This window comes from Artemia franciscana, chromosome 6 (genome assembly GCF_032884065.1).
Source record: "Artemia franciscana chromosome 6, ASM3288406v1, whole genome shotgun sequence".
In the NCBI taxonomy this organism is placed as follows: domain Eukaryota; kingdom Metazoa; phylum Arthropoda; class Branchiopoda; order Anostraca; family Artemiidae; genus Artemia; species Artemia franciscana.
In genome coordinates this window covers 9,454,598-9,475,501 of record NC_088868.1, presented here as the reverse complement: position 1 = coordinate 9,475,501, position 20,904 = coordinate 9,454,598, and the positions used below count along the sequence as shown (strand labels likewise).

General features: G+C 35.2%; 1 protein-coding gene across 3 annotated transcripts; it reads right to left on the bottom strand.

Moving 5' to 3' along the window:
* Positions 1-3,176: 3,176 nt before the first annotated feature.
* LOC136028010 (sin3 histone deacetylase corepressor complex component SDS3-like) lies at positions 3,177-20,163 on the bottom strand. 3 transcript variants are annotated; one of them, XM_065705560.1, is made up of 6 exons: positions 20,057-20,162; positions 15,591-15,906; positions 11,809-11,998; positions 10,170-10,308; positions 7,546-7,627; positions 3,177-3,359 (listed from the first exon to the last, which is right to left on the bottom strand). In XM_065705560.1, the coding sequence occupies exons 2-6, from the start codon at positions 15,639-15,641 to the stop codon at positions 3,264-3,266; spliced, it is 558 nt and encodes a 185-aa protein (XP_065561632.1). In that variant the 5' UTR covers positions 15,642-15,906; positions 20,057-20,162; the 3' UTR covers positions 3,177-3,263. The 3 variants fall into 3 exon arrangements, with proteins under 3 accessions (XP_065561632.1, XP_065561633.1, XP_065561634.1); XM_065705561.1 differs by having other exon boundaries at positions 11,809-11,995; XM_065705562.1 differs by lacking the exons at positions 3,177-3,359; positions 7,546-7,627 and adding an exon at positions 7,857-7,986 and having other exon boundaries at positions 20,057-20,163.
* Positions 20,164-20,904: the final 741 nt, after the last annotated feature.

Below are 20,904 nucleotides of genomic sequence, written 5' to 3'. Positions count from 1 at the left end.
AACAGCTTGAAACCTTTCTTTCAAGTTGTCTTCCCCATAAGTTGCTGTCGTGGCCAACTCTGCAACACGAGCAATCCTACGCCCTAAGAAATCTTCCGCTATTAATCACTGATCCGTTGTTCATTTGATCACTCGCATTAGCACTCCTCATAATGAGCTGCTGATTAGTCATGTTGCTTTTTTGAAAGTTGAGGAGTTATACCCTCTTTGTTTTAGATTGATAGTTTGGCTGCAATTGTATGAAAAAAGGCAAACTTTTCACCCACTGCTCGTCGTTCTACCCTATAACAGTAGGTATCACTTTCTGCAAGCTTTTCAAACTATATTTATCTACTTTTACCGCCTACCTTCTATCCATACACCAATTCCTGATATTCATATTGGGGCTGAGAAAGGTATCTATCGAAGTCCTATTTCTTCTTGAACAATAGGGTTCTAGTTAAGCAATGTGTAGTTAAGCAAATCCAAGCGAAGTTCCTCCTGTCTCAACAGTTTTCTCCTCTAAATACCACTCTTCAATCAGACAATGAAGAACAGCTTGAAACCTTTCTTTCAAGTTGTCTTCCCCATAAGTTGCTGTCGTGGCCAACTCTGCAGCACGAGCAATCCTACGCCCTAAGAAATCTTCCGCTATTGATCACTGATCCGTTGTTCATTTGATCACTCGCATTAGCACTCCTCATAATGAGCTGCTGATTAGTCATGTTGCTTTTTTGAAAGTTGAGGAGTTATACCCTCTTTGTTTTAGATTGATAGTTTGGCTGCAATTGTATGAAAAAAAAGGCAAACTTTTCACCCACTGCTGGTCGTTCTACCCTATAACAGTAGGTATCACTTCCAGCAAGCTTTTCAAACTATATTTATCTACTTTTACCGCCTACCTTCTATCCATACACCAATTCCTGATATTCATATTGGGGCTGAGAAAGGTATCTATCGAAGTCCTATTTCTTCTTGAACAATAGGGTTCTAGTTACGCAACGTGTTTTTCCCTCATTCATCATCCTTGCTGGATATTATTAGTCACTAGTCTGTTACACAGGGTTGCCACCAAGGTTATTTTTTAAAGTGCTACAACTGCCCTAATTTGCCTCCTAAACTGTGATTGTTGGTGCTGCAATCAAAAAATTGACTAATAGTGCTAAAATAAAACTTTCGTGCTACAGGTGGCAACCTTGGTTATGCACACAGTATTCTAAATTTGAGTCACACTATCCAGCAAATTTTTGAGGTTTTGCATTCCTACAATCCGAGTACTCAAGATTTGGACTCGAACTTCATCGCAAAAATGTGAAAGTTCTATTTTTCTACTGGCACCAAGCTCCACCATAAAAAATTATCCTTGGGTTCGGTAGGATTAATTAAGATCACATAACTACTATGGTTTCCCCATCGACTCTCCAATAAAGCATACATGGCGACTCTTATCAACTCAAATCAAACGGCGAGTGGTCGTTCTTGTACATCCTCTATCACGAATAAGCTGCATTTCACCTACTGTGTTCTGTCAAAATTTGAATTTCATGGAAATGTTACATTGTTTGTAGCTAGCACTGATTTAGAAAACCCTCTGAAAAATCAAGACTCAGATCCCCTCTCCCTTCACAAACCTACCATTTCCATCTTCTTAAAATATTCAGCTTTTCCTATCCTTTTTTTTGTAAAAGAAGTAAATTCCTGTAGATAATATTTGCTTAAAGACCCTTAACCATCCTAATACTGACCCAATAACTTACCGCAGCATTTGTTCTGTTTATAAGTGTTTGTGTTTATTACACGGAGGTTTGTTTCGGATACGAATCCAGAATTTTTATCAAATAAATGATTAATGTAATAAAAATCAAAACCGACAATGTGCTATTTTTAGGATCTTCTTCATCGTTTTTTAAATTATGTTGTTGCAATATCGCAAATTATCTAAAATAAAATAAAAATTCCCGACAAGATAAACAATAATATCTTGCTACCAGGAAAAATAGTAATTGTTGCTACCAGAGAAGAATATAAACTTGAAGAATATAAAGATAATCAAGATAATATAAAGAAAATGTAAAGAATATAAAAGAATATAAAGAATATAAGAATATAAATTCGAAACTAAAATTGAAAGCAAGGTGTGGTCATGAAGATTCATTACTATTCTAAGGTAATCACTTTTATGATGATTCATTCGTTGACTACGTCACATTGACCTCTTAACGGTCACTGTTATTTGATGAGAATATAACACTAGAAAACTATGTCATGCCTGTTCATACCATAAACTTCAAAATCTTTAGCAATAAAACAACTTTAACAATAAAATCTATGGAGGGAAGGAAAGCAACTGCCCCTCCTGTCACTTGGCGAGCCTGTTTATTATGTAAATTATCAAAAACCATAATTAAAATAATTATTAACCGATAATTATCACAATTAATAATTAACAAACAGACAAATTATTAAAAAATGTTCTTCTGGCATATTTTTTGCCTCCCCCCAAAAGGTTTTTTGCCCTGCTCTCCTATATTGTGAAAACATTTTGTGATTTTACAAAAATTATTTCCAACAATTCCAGTGCACTTAAAAACAAGCAAATAGTGCATAGCGGTTACTATAGTAGAGGGACACACGTAAGGGGAATGGGGAGGGGGGCTCGGAGCCTGTATTTCCCTCATTTTAAAATTTCCTCAAATTTCTGGACATTACTATTCAATTTAAAATAAAATTATACTTTTATTATTACACTTGTCAAGGATTTAAAAGTGTTTTCTGCAACAAAAATCTTTTTTTTCAAAAATGTCTAGATATCACTATTCAATTTAAAATAAGATAATAATTTTATTATTACACTTATCAATGATTCAAAAAAGTTCTTTGAAACAAAATTCTTTTTTCAAATATTTAAAACATTTGCAGTTTTTCGTATCCCTCAGGGGGATTCCTCAGGGATCGTATTCCTTGTATTGCCTCCTTGCTCTGATCAAAGACTTTGATTACTATCACTATTGATAGTATTTTGTTCTATCTTCTAAACGAAGATAAAAAAAGGTATTCCTTAAAAAAAAATACAGAGACAGGAGGAGAGCGACTGCCCCCCCCCCCCCCCCCCTGCATGGCACCCCTGTTCAGGTTAGATCGCCTTTTGAAAAGAAAATTATACCGTAAAAACCTACTTCAGTTATATTATGGTCATCTTAAACAAAAGAAAATATTTTATGTAAAAACATGTTTAAATAAAAGCACGAAAAATTCCGAGAGACACCAAAAATAATTTAATTATTTTATGCAGCACGTCTTTGTATATAGAATTTTCCAGCAGCAAGCTGTGAAATGGATATACGTGTTTTTGTATTGTCGCTCATCCTTCGCATCCAAACCTAAAAGAAGATAACAACATGGTTACTCTAAGCGTAAAAAGTAGAATTTGCTAAATTAAGAAATTCTGATTATAGTAATTAGACTTTTGTTTTACCTATTTATTTTCATGGTTTAATGCAGCAATACTGATAAAAATATGGCACTTTCCTAAGAACTTGACGATTTTCGAAGACGGTAATCATAGAAAACTTTTAAATACATATAGACCTAAGATGGGCCTGGGGGGGGGGCAAACATGTTTTTATCTTGATCTCCTTGATACTTATATAATAATTTACACGAATTCTGCCATTCCATACACTTATGTTAATGGGTCTTTAACTTGCCCTTATTTTAAGCAACTTTCATTATATTAACTTAGGCTCAGAGGCGTAGCTGAGGTATTCAGGGAAAATGTTGGCCCAACCCTCCTTGACCATTACAACCACGATATAAGTAGATCACAGTAATGACAAAAAATTGGATTGGCACTTTCTAAAGGGGTTATCCAAGGACAGTCACCCCTCCCCTCCCTAGCTACGCCTCTACCTAAGTTCTGCGTAACATTTTCATATGAAATGTTTGCAAATTGTTTGGGATATTGGACACTTTAATTTTTAGGCATTTTGAAGTCGACAAATACAGGAGTCAATACAGATATTTATGAGATTAAGCAAACGCGTCAATGCAGGTAAAGCACAGTTTTCAATACAAAAGTACAGGGTAGTCTCTTTTTATAGAAGTCTTTTTTCTTACTGGTAAGAACTTACTGAGGGCCAGCTGCAAGAATGATTCTATAGTACAGGAACCTCTTGGTATTCTCTCTAGAAGAAGTACATGACACAGGGGTACAGAAGTCTCTTTTCCTCTTTGGTTCAACGCTGTTAAAGGTCAACTACATGAATTACTTTATCTTATAGAAGTCTGTATAGAAGAAATCATGTAGAATAGAATACTCTTTCTTCTTTAGTTAACCATATGGAAGGGGAACTGGGTAACTTTTCGGACAAGGAGGAACAGAAATTTTGTAGAGGGGGCTTTGCAAGGGCGTATCCTGATTTTTGTACGGGGGAGGGGGGCTTAAAAAATACCTTTAAAAATGCATGACAAATTTGTTTATATGCATTTTGTTACTATTTTACAGGTCGGACATAAGCTTGGGAGAGGGATGTTAAACACGGTAACCTCCCCAAACCCCCCGGGATAAAGCATTGGGTTTTTCAGACTAGAAGAGATATTACGGTACATTTCAACAGTTATTTCTGGCCCCCTATTTGCAATACAAAACAATCAACATATCCGACATTTCCTATTCCTTCCAAGGAAAATTAGAAAATGCTAACCTGATCTTTCCAAATCCGTTTGAAAGTCAAGTAGAGTCGAACTAGGCTATTAGCAATGCCACTGACCGGAACCGCCAAGAAAAAAATATTGGAGCTGAATCAATTATATGTGAACGGATTAATACCACTGACATATCTTCTATTGCTGTGGTAAGGATCAATTTACCAAATACACTATTAGCTTAATGACTATCGGTTGTCTGTCGACATTTGAAGGTGATAATTACAATGTTATTTTAAGGTCTTACAAGGTCAATGCTAAATCGTATGCAGATGATGATATAGTAATTGTTTTTGAGAAATTCATGAAAAATAAAAATGAAATTTGTCTCCTTGCGGCAACACGGCGATTATCAATAAAAACACATCACAATGATATAGTTTTGTAGTTTTGAATATATTCAAATTATTTTCATTATTTTTATAGTTTTGAATATTGTAGAGTAGCTGGAGCAATGTGATTGTGAAAAGTCATGGATAGATCTACAGTACTAATTATGCTCTATAAAATGATACTGCAAGTCTTAATCTGTAACGATGCCTCCGATTAAAAACGATTAATTTCAACTGGCTAATAAATCAACATACACTTTTTTAAATCCCTTTTTAAACCCTGGTCAGGTTTAGTGATGAGGGGTTTGCATCTTTTACCAGTGGATTTACCTATTATTGGCTTCTGATGCATTTGAGGGTACAAAATCAAGTTCCATGACCGCTATGGAAGAATTATATGCAAGTAAGAATAGGTTGTCAAGGGACGATCTTCTTCAAGGATGAGGCGTTAGAAACTTGTGTAAGTTAGTTCACCTTTTCCCTGAGGCCGTATATGGTCTGGGAGGGAGAAACTTGAAGAAATACTACCATACACATTGTACCCGAAAACTCATCAGTGAAAACTCATGATTACCACATACATTCTACTTATAGACAATCGATAGCCAAGAAACAAAACCAAATTAAGGGGTTAGGTACAAGTACCAATTTGTCTACATTTTACACGTTTCTGATTCACTTAAAGGCTACATTATTCATATACACTTAGGCTGTAAAGTCAATATTAGGTTTCCTATGCAAATAAAGGTACATTACATATATACATTTAAGCCTCAACTGGCTGCAGAGTCAGTGTGACATGTCAATGTCAATATAGCATGTCATATGACATGCATGTCAATATGTCAGGCATGTCAATATGTCATATATCAACATGTCAAGCATGTCAATATGGTCAATATGGCAAGTCAATATTTTGTTTCCCATGCAAATAAAGGTACATTACATATATATATTTAAGCCTCAACTGGCTGCAGAGTCAGTGTGGCATGTCAATATGTCAACATGTCAATTATCAACAATATGTCAACATGTCAAGCATGTCAATATGACATGGCAATATGGTCAATATGGCAAGTCAATATTTTGTTTCCCATGCAAATAAAGGTATGGTCAAAGCAACACTTTTGTGGTCACAGATGCCAAAGGGTTGCTGCAAATTTTCACGTTGCGTAAGCAACGTATCTAGTTTACTTTTGGCTAGTTTCTGAATATGGGCATAATATATGGATAATTGTAAGCTTCAAATAATTTCATAGCAATCTTTTTGTGGGGAGAGAAAGAAGGGTCCTGGTTTTCCCTGTGGAGTACAGGGGGGAGTCACAATTATTGATAATATATAAAAAAAAGGCTGTTATATTTTATCTTTTATTTTTTGATGTATTTATTGCATAGTCTTTATTAAAATAAAAGTACTATCGATCTATAAAAGATCATTTTATTTTGTTAGAATAAATATGTCACATATTATTCATTCAGTTGGACCTTTGTCTTATTATTGACATAGGTAGAAAGGTAAACAAACAATTGACTAATTTGTTAAATTTGACAAAAATCTTGGTCCACGAAAATTCAAAGATTCACAATCCGTGGATTCTTAAAGACAATTACACCTTCAAAGGAAAACTACATATTATTAAGCTCTTCGATGCCACATGGCACCAGCTACCACCAGAATCTGCACTAGGAGGTATTCTTAAAGACAATTACACCTTCAAAGGAAAACTACATCTTATTAAGCTCTTTGATGCCACATGGCACCAGCCGCCACCAGAATCTGCACTAGGAGGTATTTTCCATTTAAAATTAATTTCACTTAGCCAGCTCAAACGGTCTTACCTCAGTTTCACTGTCCTTTGAGCTTCACAGGACCCAGTTACGTTACTATCATCTTTCAGATATTCCTTGTCTTTAAGCATACACTAATAGTAACTATACAACAAATAGGACACGATACAATACGCGTGCCAGCTATGGCAATTCACTTTATCTATACTATTTTACGGTCTTATTTTTATTTCAAGAATTCAGGGCCTTAGTTTTTAGTCTTCTTAACTGATAGATAAAAATATACTTTAACTTTAAGATTTATGTCTTTCAGTTGTGCAGTACTAGTAATTTGCAAAAAGAAAAAAAAACGAGAAAAAAATGGGGCATTGAACTTACAGTCCCTACCAGCGGTGCTCATCTCCGTTTCGCGAACTTTCAGTAAGGAAGTACAGTGGGGGGTTGGGGGCCAGCCATTCTATGCTTTTGCACAGCCTTCTTGTTTCCCTTCCCCAGATTTCTCCAGGAACCCATCCAGAGCTGGGTCGACACTGGCTCAGCTTAAAGAGTCATACCACTCCCCTAGTCCTTCATAGTTTTGCAGTATACTTAAGTTTTACAACCTAGTGATTATTCATTAAAAGAAGCTATGTGAGATTTGCAATACGCTATTAAAGTTTTGAAAAATACTTGTTATTAAATTAATACAAGTAATTTTGCAATAAGCTATTTTTAGAAGACTCGAGGAAAAGGCCAGACTTACCGAATCCGATCCAATTGCACTAATAACACAAGGAAAACGAGAGTTTTCGCCATCTACTGTCACAGCTTGCCCTCTATAATACCTAAACAAAAGGTAAAATTACTTTTTGCGTTATAAAAAAATACACAAACCCTATTACCCTAAACAAGAGAAACGAGTTTTCACGATCTACCGTCAGAGCTTGCCCAGTATAATACCTAAAAACAAATTAAGGTGAAATTACTCTTTGCGTTATTTGAAAATACACAAACCCTATCGCCCTAAATAAGAAAAACGATCTTCCCGATCTACCGTCACAGCTAGCCCTCTATAATACCTAAAGCGATTTAATAAAGAGCTATTCCTCGCTTTATTTGAAAATTCACCAATGCTATTGCCGTAATAACATAATAGAAGCGACATTTTTCGGCATCTACCGTCACAACTTGCCCTCTATAATACAAATTAAGATAAAATTAATCTTCACGTTATTTCAAAAATTACTGATCGTATTGCCCTAATAACAAGAGAATCGAGATTTTCTGTCATATACAGTCACAGCTTGCTCTCTATAATACCTAGAAAAAATTTAAGACAAAATTATTCTTCGCGTTATTTAATAATTTAACGAGGTCGTATTGCACCAATAACACGAGAAACACTAGTTTCCGCTATCTACCGTTACAGCTTCTCCTCTATAACATCTAGAACAAATTTAGGATAAAATACTACGCGTTATTAGAAAATTTACATTTCAGTAATAGTAATGCCCCTTTGGTCGTTGATGGCCAAGCCATCAATGACTCATAAAAATAGAAGTATACACAACCACAGGGCCATTAATGGATCTTTTGCGTAATTCGGTCAATTAGCCTTTTTTATTATAGTTATTATTACTAACAAATCATAGTGAAGATTGAAGGAAGATTTTTAGAAATAAGGAAACGTGAAAGTTTAGAAAACCGGTTTCCTTGTACTAAAAACACTTGGGTACGATTCAGTTTTAAAATAGACTTTTCACGACATGTTTTCGCTATGTAGGTTACAGCCTTCTTCAAAACAAAGAAATGAATCGGAAAATGACAAAGCGGTCTATGGAAACAAAGGGAACAAAAATCAAACTAATATTTCACCCGTATAGAGCAAGGCGACTCCAACATAGAAAAAAAGAAAAAAATAACAACAACTAAAATCAACAAAACAGTGCCTGGCCAATCGAAGACAGAGCAGATATTTCCTATATAGCACAAGTCACCAGATCCAAGTCACATCTACTCATGGCTCTAAAAACGCTTCTTTGTGAAGCTGCCAGGACTATCCCTTAACTGGAAGAAGAAGAAAGTCATGGCAGTGTAGCCAAAGTCAGACGCTAATAATTTCAAATACTTGGTTCCCGGAAACTAAATCGAAGTGGTTGACCACTTCAATTATTTTGGTGCTACTATATCATCGTATGGCTGCATCGACCATGAAGTTGCTGCCCGCATGGCCAAGGCCTCTGCCGTCTTCGGTAGATTGAGCCATATTTGGAAGAAGCCAATAATCAAATGAGCCACCAAAATGATGATCCTAGGAGAGTCAGTTTATTCGATCCTGCTAAACGGAGGTGAAACTTGGCCTACAACTGAAGCTGTCCAGCGCCGTCTCAAAATTCTTTCATCGCCCGTCGCTCTCTTGTCCGAAGAGATTTTTTTCATCATTTTTGATGGAGCCAAATTTGGAAGAAGCCAATAATCAAATGAGCCACCAAAATGAAAACCCTTGGAGAGTCAGTTTATCCGATCCTGCTATACGGAGGTGAAACTTGGCCTACAACTGAAGCTGTCCAGCGCAGTCTCAAAATTCTTTAATCTAAGTGGCTTCTGACAACCGAGGGAATCCGATGGACCGAATTTTTCAACAACGACCGCCTAAGTAGCATGACTTCCCAGTCACCTTTGCCGCATATGGTTGCCGAGCGGACACCTCTTTGGTTTGGACATCTGTGATTACCTACCGACACTCCAGATCAGATTCTTTACGACTTTGAACTAACTAGCTGTGGCTGGAAGCGTCCAAGAGGAGGACCCAAGTTCCGGTGGAGTGATAGTCTTGGGAAGATTAAAGATCTGCAGCAAGAGACACTTGCTGCAGACCGACGACGTGGAGAAGGCTGACGACGCTCTCAACGCCACCCCGACAAGAGAATTAAGCAAGTAAGTAAATATACAGTCATACGAAATGCATATGTTTTTATAATTTAAGCTAGTAGCTACTTTGAAAATAAAAAAAAAAATTATTTGAACAGTCAAAAATAATTTAAGATAATAATATGCCCCTGCAGAGAGAGGAGGGGAGGAACTTTTTACTTCAAAAACTTCAAACAAATTAAGTAAAGTAGAAACAGCGTTTTCCTATATTTAAAAACCATTTTCGTTCCTATTTCACATTTTAATCCTTTTTTTTTGGGGGGGGGGTACCCAATCTCAGGGAGAGCCACCCAAGGGAGAGGGGAGGGGGCTTTTTGATCTCCTGTCATGACTTAGTTCTAAAGCTGCTTTTGAAATACCCCAATCAAACCGAATTTTTAAGCTGATTGCATTAACACCCTTTGAACTTAGAGAGCCGACTAGGCATTTCTCCTTGGAATATATAAAAAAGTTTACCATCTTTTTTCAAAAAACAGTTTCCCGTCTTCAATTCTAGCTTCGTAAATATTTTCAGTAATGGAAGGAGAAAATTCAGGCGGTTCAACCTCCACATTTCTTGGTGACGCAGAAGAGGGTGTGCTTGTCGGAGTGCCGCCTATAACAAAAAAATAAAACTGAGCGAGGACCATAGACAGAACTAGGATGTTTTTTATTCATCATTACGCAGTAGAATTTAAAGCCTGTTCACCTGAATTTTTGGATATATCTACAAAGCAGCGCTGGGTTTACACAACAACATTTACACGCAGAGACACGTGTTTTTGAATTATGCCTCTGATTTACGTTTTGAACTGTAAGCCAATGCCACGGTAAAAATAAATAAATAAATAAATATTGGAAAAATAGCAAACAGCTGGCAGCAGCTATCACACGACAAAAAAACATGAAATAAATTTAAATGAATTATATTTATAATGAAATATAATTTAATAGAATAAAATATTTAAATGGAATAAATATAAAAATTAATCATTAAAACATTATGCAGCATTTTCAAGAAATTCATCTTTGTAGTGCTTCACACAGTATGGGATAAAGGAAGATATATTCCCTTTTGAGGTTTTACCGGGAGGAGGAAAAAGGAATTGACATGAGGAAGTGAGGACTCCACTACCTGTTTTTGACCGACTGGTTTGTCGTTCTTGAAAATCCGGTTAGTCTTTAGGATGGGGATCAGTGTCAAGACCGTTCCAGAAGGGGAGGTTGCCGGGTTTGACCCCCCACCCAAATGTCTGATTGACAGAAAAGTGCCAAAAATGAATGTGAACAAAATTTTGACGTGTACTGTAAATTTTTTTGTAGCTTACCCCCCCCCCCCCCAAAAAAAATGATAATTCTGGATACGGCGTTGATCAGAATTTTGGCATTTTTCCCAAAACGTATCATATGATGGTGGGCCCTTTCAGATAGTTTCTGAAGCCTCAGTGACTACAGGCTGTCTTCACAGGATTTGGTATTTACCCCTACTGCTTCTGAATATTTTCAAGCTTTTCAGTTTGGATAGCAATAATTCCTCGGCGTCTGGGACAATCATATTCAGTTTGTGATTGGACATACTAAATTTAATTTAGCTGCGAGTTTGCATTCTTGCCGACCACATAATATCCCTCTGAGAAAAAATTAATAAAACTACGAAACTGAAAGATCAATGCGAAGCGCCAAAATTCCTAATCAAATGTCATCACGTTTTGGCATTGTTCAAATAAAATTTATTTTTTATTTTTACCTTGAGTATCCTTATAAATTCATTCTTTGTTTTTCTGTCCATTCTCAAACCAATGTTATTTTTACCTTTTGCATTATTACAGTCATACCAATTATTTTCCTTTTTTGTTTTTATCTTTTCAACGTTTTGATCTCTTCATTCTTCTTTATCCCCTAGTCACTCGTTTCCTCTAATTTCTCTTCCTGTTCTCCAGGCTGTGAATACCAATTCCACACGCGTGCCTTCCCATGAAAAAGTCTAATGTCGCTTATGTTTTTCTTGGTTTATATGTTCTCCGGAGGAGCAGCATCCCGGTCCGGGCTTTGTCTAATAGTCGAGATAAGGAGATGATCGTACCGTTCGTATTTCTCTACAGTGACATCTACTTACCATTCTTTTTATTTTGATATTGCATGAGTGGTGGCTTTCCTTTCTGGATTGCTTTAAGATCTTCTGCTGCTTCCCCTTCATCCATTAAAGTATTCAGCTTCGTTGGAGCCGTTTTCTGCCGCTTCTCCGCAATAGGCAAGGGCTCATTTGGACGTCTTCGAAGCTTTCTTGTTATTACAGGCTTCACCTTCTCAAATAAGAAACATAATTATTAAGTGAACAATGTTAATAAATAGACGTTATTATACAGAAAATCCTAAGCCATGAATGTACCACCTTATTTAAACAAATTTCTACTTTTGGGGTAAGGGATTACTTTTCGGAATAACTTTGAACCCAGTTCCTTAGGTTTTACAAATATTTAAGAGGCAATAGAGAAAAAATTACCACAGAGGTATTAGTTTAACACATAAAATTCTCGCTCAATGACTCCACGGAACATTTTTGCCACATACCTTTCGATTTTCTTAACTAGTCTCAACATATGTAATTATGACTATTAAAAAGAGATAGAAAGAAAGAGTTCGAAGAAGGGAGGGAGGCCGAGAGAGAAATAAGAGAAACAAAGCAGGAGGGCCTCCACAGAATAGTTGAAACAAATGCATATCTTTGCAATCGAGTTCTAAATCCATAGCATGGTTATAAGTAATTGCAAATGAACTGAAAGCTTACGAACATACAAAACAAACCAGCTCAACACTAAGAAAGTAAAGTGAATAAAGAATTACGAATAAAGTGAATAAAGAAAAAACGAGAAAAAAAAGAGCAGGGCAAAAGCAAAAAATAATAGTTTACATAAAACATTAATAGTTGCTTCAGACCTGAAGAAGAAACGACAACCTACAGATGCTGAACATCATGAAAAAAAGCTGCACAGAAAATTTTTTGTCAGGAACGTACAACCGCACAACATCATGAGCTGCACGGCAATTATTTTGTCAAGGAAGTAGATGCAATTGTTTAATCACTTATCCTTATCTTGTGTTATCGAAACTTCAAGATATTGGCTCCCAGTTTTTGTTCATGCGGTAGTGATTGTGAAATCTATCATATTACACATTACATACACAATTCCTTAGATTTTACAAATATTTAAAAGCCAATAGAGAAAAAAAAAAAATACCAGAGGTATTAGTTTAACGCATAAAATTACCATTGGATTATTAGCTGGAGAAATGTTTTAAAACGATCCCTAAAAACGATATCAATGGTACGTTTCAAAAAGAAGTTCTTCAGATATGTGCAGTTTTGTTTTTGTTGTGCAGCGTTCTTTTTTTAATTAATGTTATTTTCTTCCTTATTCCAGTTTCTTTTCTGTTCTTATTTTTTTTTTTATCAAAGCTTCCAAACGCGAAACCAAAATATTCAGGCTTTTAATAGAATATAATGATAGATTCAGCAGAAGTAAAGTAACCAGGTCACCTTCAATGGAAATACTAATTTGATCCAATACCAAATAATATTTTTTGAGCAATGTCTATCTGTCTTTTCTTTGTGGGGAACAAAAAATCATATTTATACAGCTCTTACAAGAGATGCAGCAACTGAAGAATTACAGAATCTAAACGTATCTACCTACGTGCATTCTACTAAGATAAAAGCATAATCGGATACTTGGAATCAAGTAATATATGGTCTTTGTCTATAAATAACAATGAAATATTTTAAGGTATTTATGTCATTTTATAAAAGGGGCTTCACGTACGTGTTGACCTTCTGTGAAATAGTTCAACTTTCGTCAAGAATTTTAAACAGCCAAGGGCAGATCTATAAAAAAAAGAAGAATTCAGAACTCAATACTAAACTTATAGCAGTGTATCAATCAATATAATTTCTAACTCATGTTTTTTTTCACAAGAGCTACAGCTAAAAATAGGAACAGCATCATCTACATGCGTTCAAGGAGCTATTAATTAAAGATTTTTCTTTTAATAAAAACATAATGCATGATCTGAAAGCTAAGGAATGACAAAGACAGATCATTCACATAAACTAAAAGCAATAGTAATTCTAAAGCGGAACCCTCTGGAACACCAGAGTCAAAAGGCTATGACCCAAAATTATGACTTTCTGCTGCTTATCAGAAAAAAAATAAATAAACCTAATAAACCTATGTAATTATGCAGAATTGCACTATAATCGAAATTGTAAAAGGTTTTAGAAATTTGAAACTACCTTCAATATTTTATCTACAGCGGTGGTTCTCAAACTGTGGTACGCGTACCCCTCGGGGGTACGCAAAACTTTTTAGGGGTACGCGGCCAGCCAACAAAAAAATTAAACAATCCTTAACTCTAGGACTGGCAAAGTTGAAAGAATTGTCCCTTTCTGACCCTCCGGCAGTTTCAGCGGGGACTTGATGACGTGCATGCGCCACTAAAGCTTAGTCATCAGAGTGGTCGTGTAGGCCGGCCAGTCTCTCCTGTCACTGCGCTGCAGTAGTATTGCCTGTTATTACACGCTCGCTTTTAGTATTTTCTTGTTTTTGTGTCATTCTGCGGACACTCAATCCTGTTCAACTAGTACGTCAGCGTATTGATTAAGGTACGTAAGTAAATTTTTTCATAAAGATTAACAACGGATAAATGGCTCCTGAAGAAAAGGCCTCATGAAGATCTGAATCAAGGTTCTTGGCCATCAGCTTCACAAAATGAAAGTAGTCCTGAACGTCTTGTTACTAATGAGCAGCCCAAGGAAAACAAAAACGAAAAACTGGCAAAGGAAACTAAAAGTAAAAACTGAAAATATGACGAGCAGTACTTAAAAGTAGATTTTGCTTGGACTGGAAGCTCAGACGAGCCTAATCCACAATGCGTTGTTTGCTCTAAAACTTTATCAAAATATAATATAAATAATAAATAATATAAATTATTATGAATATAAAATAATATTAATAAATAATAATTAAAATATAAAATAATAATTTAAATTAAATAATATAATAATAAATAATATAATAATAATAATAAAAATTTTATAATAATATAAAACAATTATTAATAAAATAATATAATACAATATAATATAATGTAAATAATTTACATAATAAAATATAAGACCTTCTCTTTTAAAACGTCATTTTGAAAGCAAGCATGAGAATTTAGTAAAAAAGGAGTTACATTACTTTGAATATCTTTCGGAAGATCTTAAAAGTAGAAAAAACACCATAAAACAGTTTTCTGGTGCAGAACAAAATGACAGTGCTGTAAAATCTTCTTACAAAGTTAGTCATTTGATTGCAAAGGCTGGTAAAAACCATACTACTAGCGAAAATCTAATTCTCTTACCCGCAGCAGAAATTGTTTCTTACTTGTTTGGAGAGAAAGAGGCAAAAAGAATTTAAACAATTCCATTATCAAATGATTCAGTTTCAAGGAGAATCAGTGATATAGCGATGAAACAAAAGAACAACTTGTCGGAGCGATTCGACATACCTTGCCTACGGCCCAAATTACAACCTCATTTCTTAAATGCATTGAAATATCAGTACTTTAATTATCCCAAATTACGATCATGGAAGCTGATTACAATTATTTATTTGGCCACTGAAACTAAAAAAAAAAGCAGGGACTCGAACCTCCATAGAATCCTCCATCAATTCAATAGTCAAATATAATTTAAGTTATATAACAAAAGACATACCTTGCCTACGGCCCGAATTAAAACCTCATTTCTTAAATGCATTGAAATATCAGTAACATAGTTATCGCATATTGTGATCATAGAAGCTGTTCAACATTATTTACTTGGCCATTAAGACTAAAAAGAGCAGGGACTCTAACCTCCATAGAATCTCCCATCAATTCAATAGTCAAATGTTCATTCTCAATCATTCTCTTCCTTTCCTCGAAGTCCGCTATCAGATTCTCCCTTAGCTCCGCCTTCTTCTCTTCAAACTCTCTGACAGCAGCTCTCCTTTCAGATACATACTCTCTTTCAATCACCTCCAACTCAATCTCTTTCCACACATCATTGAGTATTAGCCGTTCCCTCAGTAAAGTTTCTAACTTCTTCAGTTTTTTACAGTATTCTGGTAGTGATTCATGCTCAAGCTGTTGCAGCTGCTGATACAGATATGCCAGCTTGTCCTGGTATATCCTAAAATAGAACAAAAGGGATTATTAATGAATCTTCAATGTCATTATACTCATTGGAAACCTGATATCCAAAAAATGCCCAGAGCATCAACCACTATTTATATTTAAAATAGATTTAAACAAATACTGCTAAATACATGAAACAACTCGTTTGCAATTCAAATCTTCCTCTATATCCAGGAAATTTTCTCCCTTCTTCGTTAAAAATATCCATCCATAAAAAGATGTAAAGCTCTATGTGTCCATCGATAAACAGAAAATATTACTGGTGTCAATTTGAAGAGAGGGCAGAAGAGGGCTTGTGCTCCCCACCTAGATTTTTCCCAGCCCGGTCGATTTCAAAGAGTACCTTTTTGTGGTAGTTTTATTGAAACAAAACCTTTTGATATTTTCATTATAAAAATTGAAATAACGACAAATTCGGAGGGGATATATCCCATCCTAGATTTTTGCCAAACTCTCTAGATTTCTAAAAGTACCTCTTTTATGGTATTTTCATTGAAAATGCCTTATTTTTGTATTTTCATTAGAAAAAATACAAAAACAAGCAAATTCCCCCCCCCCTATATTTTTAAAAACACATTTTGCATCCCTCTAAATTTTCATGACACCACTGCAGCAGCCATGTTCACTGCACCATGTTCAGATTTTGCAGGACTAAGGGTAAAACCTATTGAGAACTACTGACAAAACTTCTCAAAGGGAATCTAATCTAATGATTGAATGTATTATGAATCAATGAGATTTATTTCTCCGTTTTAAATATTACTTAACAAGTGGAGTAACAGAAAATAAAGAAAAAGAGGAAAAAAGAAAAGAGAAACATAATGAAATGAAGCACAAGATACACAACAGCAAAAAAAAAAAGATTTTCCAACAAGCCAACTAAAACAAAAAATCTGGGTACGCTTTAAGAAAATAATACGTCAACTTTTATTTGTATTATTATCATATCGAACTTGTATAGCTAAAATATCCTCTTTTAAAAATTAATATAATAAAATCTTGCTTCTTTCTGTCCTTTTCTTTTTAATTTTCTTGACCTATATTAGATCCCACCTATTTCCCTGGCTAGTAGGAGCATGCAGCAAGTTGGAGAATACCTTGAATCCCTTGACGATTCGTAGTGAGAGGGTGCCTGACCATGATATCAAAGGTGTATTCGACTAGCCTCTGACACATTCGCTCAGCTCATTAAATCCCTAGGGAAGTTTCGAAACACAAGCCCATTTACATAAATTAGAGTCTACGAGACCCCTGTCGGATTCTACACATCCAACGCCATGAATGAGTAACCCGTCACTGTGCGGCTGCAACATTGTCTAAGGTGCAAAGACCACCTGTGCATCTCGAAGTCCCTTATTAAAGCACAGTTGGTCGAAAACTGGAGACGTTTCTCAGTAGACCGGAGGAAAGATTGGTGGTTAATGGTAAAAAAAAGACGCAGAACCGGTTGGAGGCTTCCATCTGTTTGGTCAGCTCTGGCGCAAAAATTGGCTCTACCTCGTCAAAGACGTTGCACATAACTGTGCCTCGTGGAAGACGTCTGTTGGTGAAATTATGGATGCCGGGTGAAAGGAAGCAGCGTTTAATTCCCGTCAAAAGTAAGTAATAATCCTATGTTAGATTAGATCATATTTATTTATTTTACACAAATAAGCAAAACATCACATACCATCAATCGCCAACAAGCCGTAAAGGACTAGAATATACTCGTAATATTATTTTTTAATTATATTATTTGCTATTCCACACATGTAATTCAAGCATAAACTAAAAATCCACCCCAATCTAATCAAAGCATCCCTCTTTACACCCTCCCAGGAAGTTCACATTTCCTTTATGACATACTCCCACCCCAGAAAAGGACGATCTGCTTTCCGTTTAGTCCTAGACGGTTGACGGTTCGAGGGTTAATCGAATTTATAATTTTAACTGGATATAAAGAAGGGGAAAATTTCCTAATGACAAAAGAAGCTCAAGTCACATTTCTAAAGGAGTGTACAAGATTCGAAACCCCTTATGCATTATGACTATGAAGGTTTTAATTTTTGATGCCAGTTTTGAAATTCACCCAAACATGTATTCAAAAGCTTACGCCCTATGAAAAAGCCATATTAAAGCCCTATGAGCTCATCACATACCTCCAAGTACATCATATATCATTATTCGCAAACTCACTACATCGCAAAGACACAGGAGACTGACACAACTAAACAAGCTGTTTCTTGACTTACTAAAACTGTGTGTTGATTAGTCTATGTTGTAATGATAAAAATGATGAAACAGCTCAACTACAACAGTATAATCACTAAGAATGCTAAATATTTTTAATGCATAAGCAACTTTCAATACTACTAAAACTCTAGGTAGTACTTAATGATGCTAATATAGGTTCCCTGAAATCTGATCCATGGAGGATAGGGCACTTACAAGTATGGCAATCCTTTGGCAAGGGGGATCTGTAAAAACAGCAATTATTTTCATATATGTTTATATAATTTGATATAATCTTACATTCTTTCCTGATAAAACACCTAACTTCCTGGATAAATTACAGCTCCCCAGATGCATATGCCTGGTACCATTCAGAGTATATTCACTTATATAATATCTTCCGTGATGAAGGTTAGGGACAGTGCTCTCATATGATATGTCCAATGATATTTGACTCTCCAAAACCATACTTAAATTGCACAAACATCTAAATCTAATGCACAAGTTGAATTAGCCAAAGTTGTTAAAAAAAAATGGCCAAGATTAATGAATATATTTGTACTTAATAGTACATATCCAAATTAATTTATTCCAAAGTATGTTCTACAAATACTCTATGTTGAGTTAAGCATAGATACAGAAAAAAAATACTGGTCCATGCTTATAACATTTTTAAATTCAACAAATCTACCTTAAATCTCAATAAGGTTTGCCAATCATAAAAGTTATGTTTAAATGTATAATATTCAACTAACTAACTTAGGTACACAATCCATCATGCGTATAATTGTCATTTTTTTATTTTCCTGGTAAGCATGCCTGTAACATGGCTTGAGCAAATGTATTTTACAAGCAAAAGATCTCTACCATGAAAAAAATATGTTTACTCTCAAACTTCATGCTATGATATCAGTGCTAGACAAATCCTTGTCTAAGAGTCTTCTGGGAAAGTATCTTCCTGATAACTGAATATGAAAGTCTCTTGGGAAGGCTCCACCTTTTCAGAGTACAATGTTGGAAAAGTGCCTCTCAAACTGGTAAATTTAAGAACGGGAATAAATTTTGGTTTTGAAATTTTCATAAAAGGTCAATATGCCAAAAGACCAATTCCCTGTATGTGTACCTGTCGTTCATTGCTTTATCATGCTAAACAACAGAATGAACAATATTTACCTGTGTTTTACTAAGCTAACTTTGACTGCCATCTGTACTGCACCACCTCTATTTTTCCTGATCTTCTAAACCCTATTATTTAAAAATTAATGTTCAAAGATTAGCACACCCAAAAGTCACAATTCATTCCCTAATCTACACCCTAACTGAAATGTGCAGGAGAATTCAATCTCTTTCTAACCAAACATCTTTATGAATAGATTTCATTTCCTGTTTCACCTTAATTCCTCCATTGTCAATATTATTTTTTTTACACAACCATTTTCTCTTTCCTATTTTTAAAGAGAGGATGTATATTATTATTTGAATCCATTTTAATTGCTATTATTTTTTACTTGAAACATGAATTAGGCTCAATCAGCTTGTGAGAGTAATTTTCACACTGTTTACCTTATCCTAGATGGTGCTGGCGTAACACTGCAAAGTCAAAGTACTTCAGCACAAACATAAAAGTTGTAGTCAATGAGTTCTTAGGGGTATTTGTGGTAAGCTGCCTTGACGAACAAAGAAATAAAGCTTACTTCAAAAGCACTTGCCTTTCTCTAAAGTAAAATTAAAATCATGGAAGCTACAATAAAAAACATATTCACAAAATATCATCCACAAAAGAGGACTGGAAAAAATTCTGTAAATTTAAAGGGATGATGATGCAGAAATATAATACAATGGCGGATTTTCAGCCCACGACTTATCACTAAAACTCCCTGGAGTTGAATAATGTCACTATACCTTTGATTAAAAGGACTTGAATTAATACTTACTGTTCTTTGAGTTCAGTATAATCTTCAGATTTTTCACACTCATTTTCATTCTTTTTCACCTCTTCACCTGGAATTCAAGCAATTTAAAAATTAATATAGACTTTTTTCGAAACCAGGGATGAAAAATCTTTTGAATATTAGTAAATAAGCAAACTGGCCCAACCCTTAGATGGTGGGGGGGGGGGGAGAGAGCGATCAGAATATTTTGAAAGTAAATATCTAAAGACAAAAAAAAGACAATTTCAGGGACAAGTTTTTCAAAATTCAAGTTATTTTTTTAACTGGCCTTAGCAGAGACACCTCTCCCATACGAAAAAAAAATCCATCAAAACATGACAACTTTGAAACGTCAGATACTAAATTTAGCATCACTACTAATTCCCCCCTAACGTATACCTTTGTTCATTCTAGTATACTTAGAGAATCCCATTAATCATGAATGAATTATGGCAGGGTTAACATTGACAAATTAACAAAATCCCAAAATTTACTACCAAAAGATCCCGTTTTTTTTTTTTTTTTTTTGAAAACGTTTTTATCTGGGTTGATATTTTAAATTCCATATAAAAAGCAGCAACGATGACAAAATTATGAACCTAGAGTTGCTGTAAATATTTTGTTGACAATATTGGGGACCTAAAAATCGGGAACTGGATTTAGATTTGAGAGTACCAATAGCTTGAAAGCTATCTTTGAGCATTTGAAAATAGTTTTCAATTGTTGCAAAAAAAAAAGTCCTGTGGTGGCGCAGTGGGTTTGACCTTAGCTTGGTAATAAGGGACCCAGAGATCGAATCATGCTGCAGCAATGCACTGCAGGGCCGACGCAGGGACCTTAGTAGTCAAGAA

Bases quoted from the DNA above. Each gene is read 5' to 3' on its own strand.
- LOC136028010 (XM_065705560.1), bottom strand. From the start codon at position 15,641: ATGATTGAGAATGAACATTTGACTATTGAATTGATGGGAGATTCTATG. The intron at 10,309-11,808 runs GTAAGTAGATGT...TTTTTGTTATAG, and splicing joins ATATCAAAATAAAAAGAATG to GCGGCACTCCGACAAGCACA. The intron at 7,628-10,169 runs GTAAACTTTTTT...CCTTTTGTTTAG, and splicing joins CTGTTTTTTGAAAAAAGATG to GTATTATAGAGGGCAAGCTG.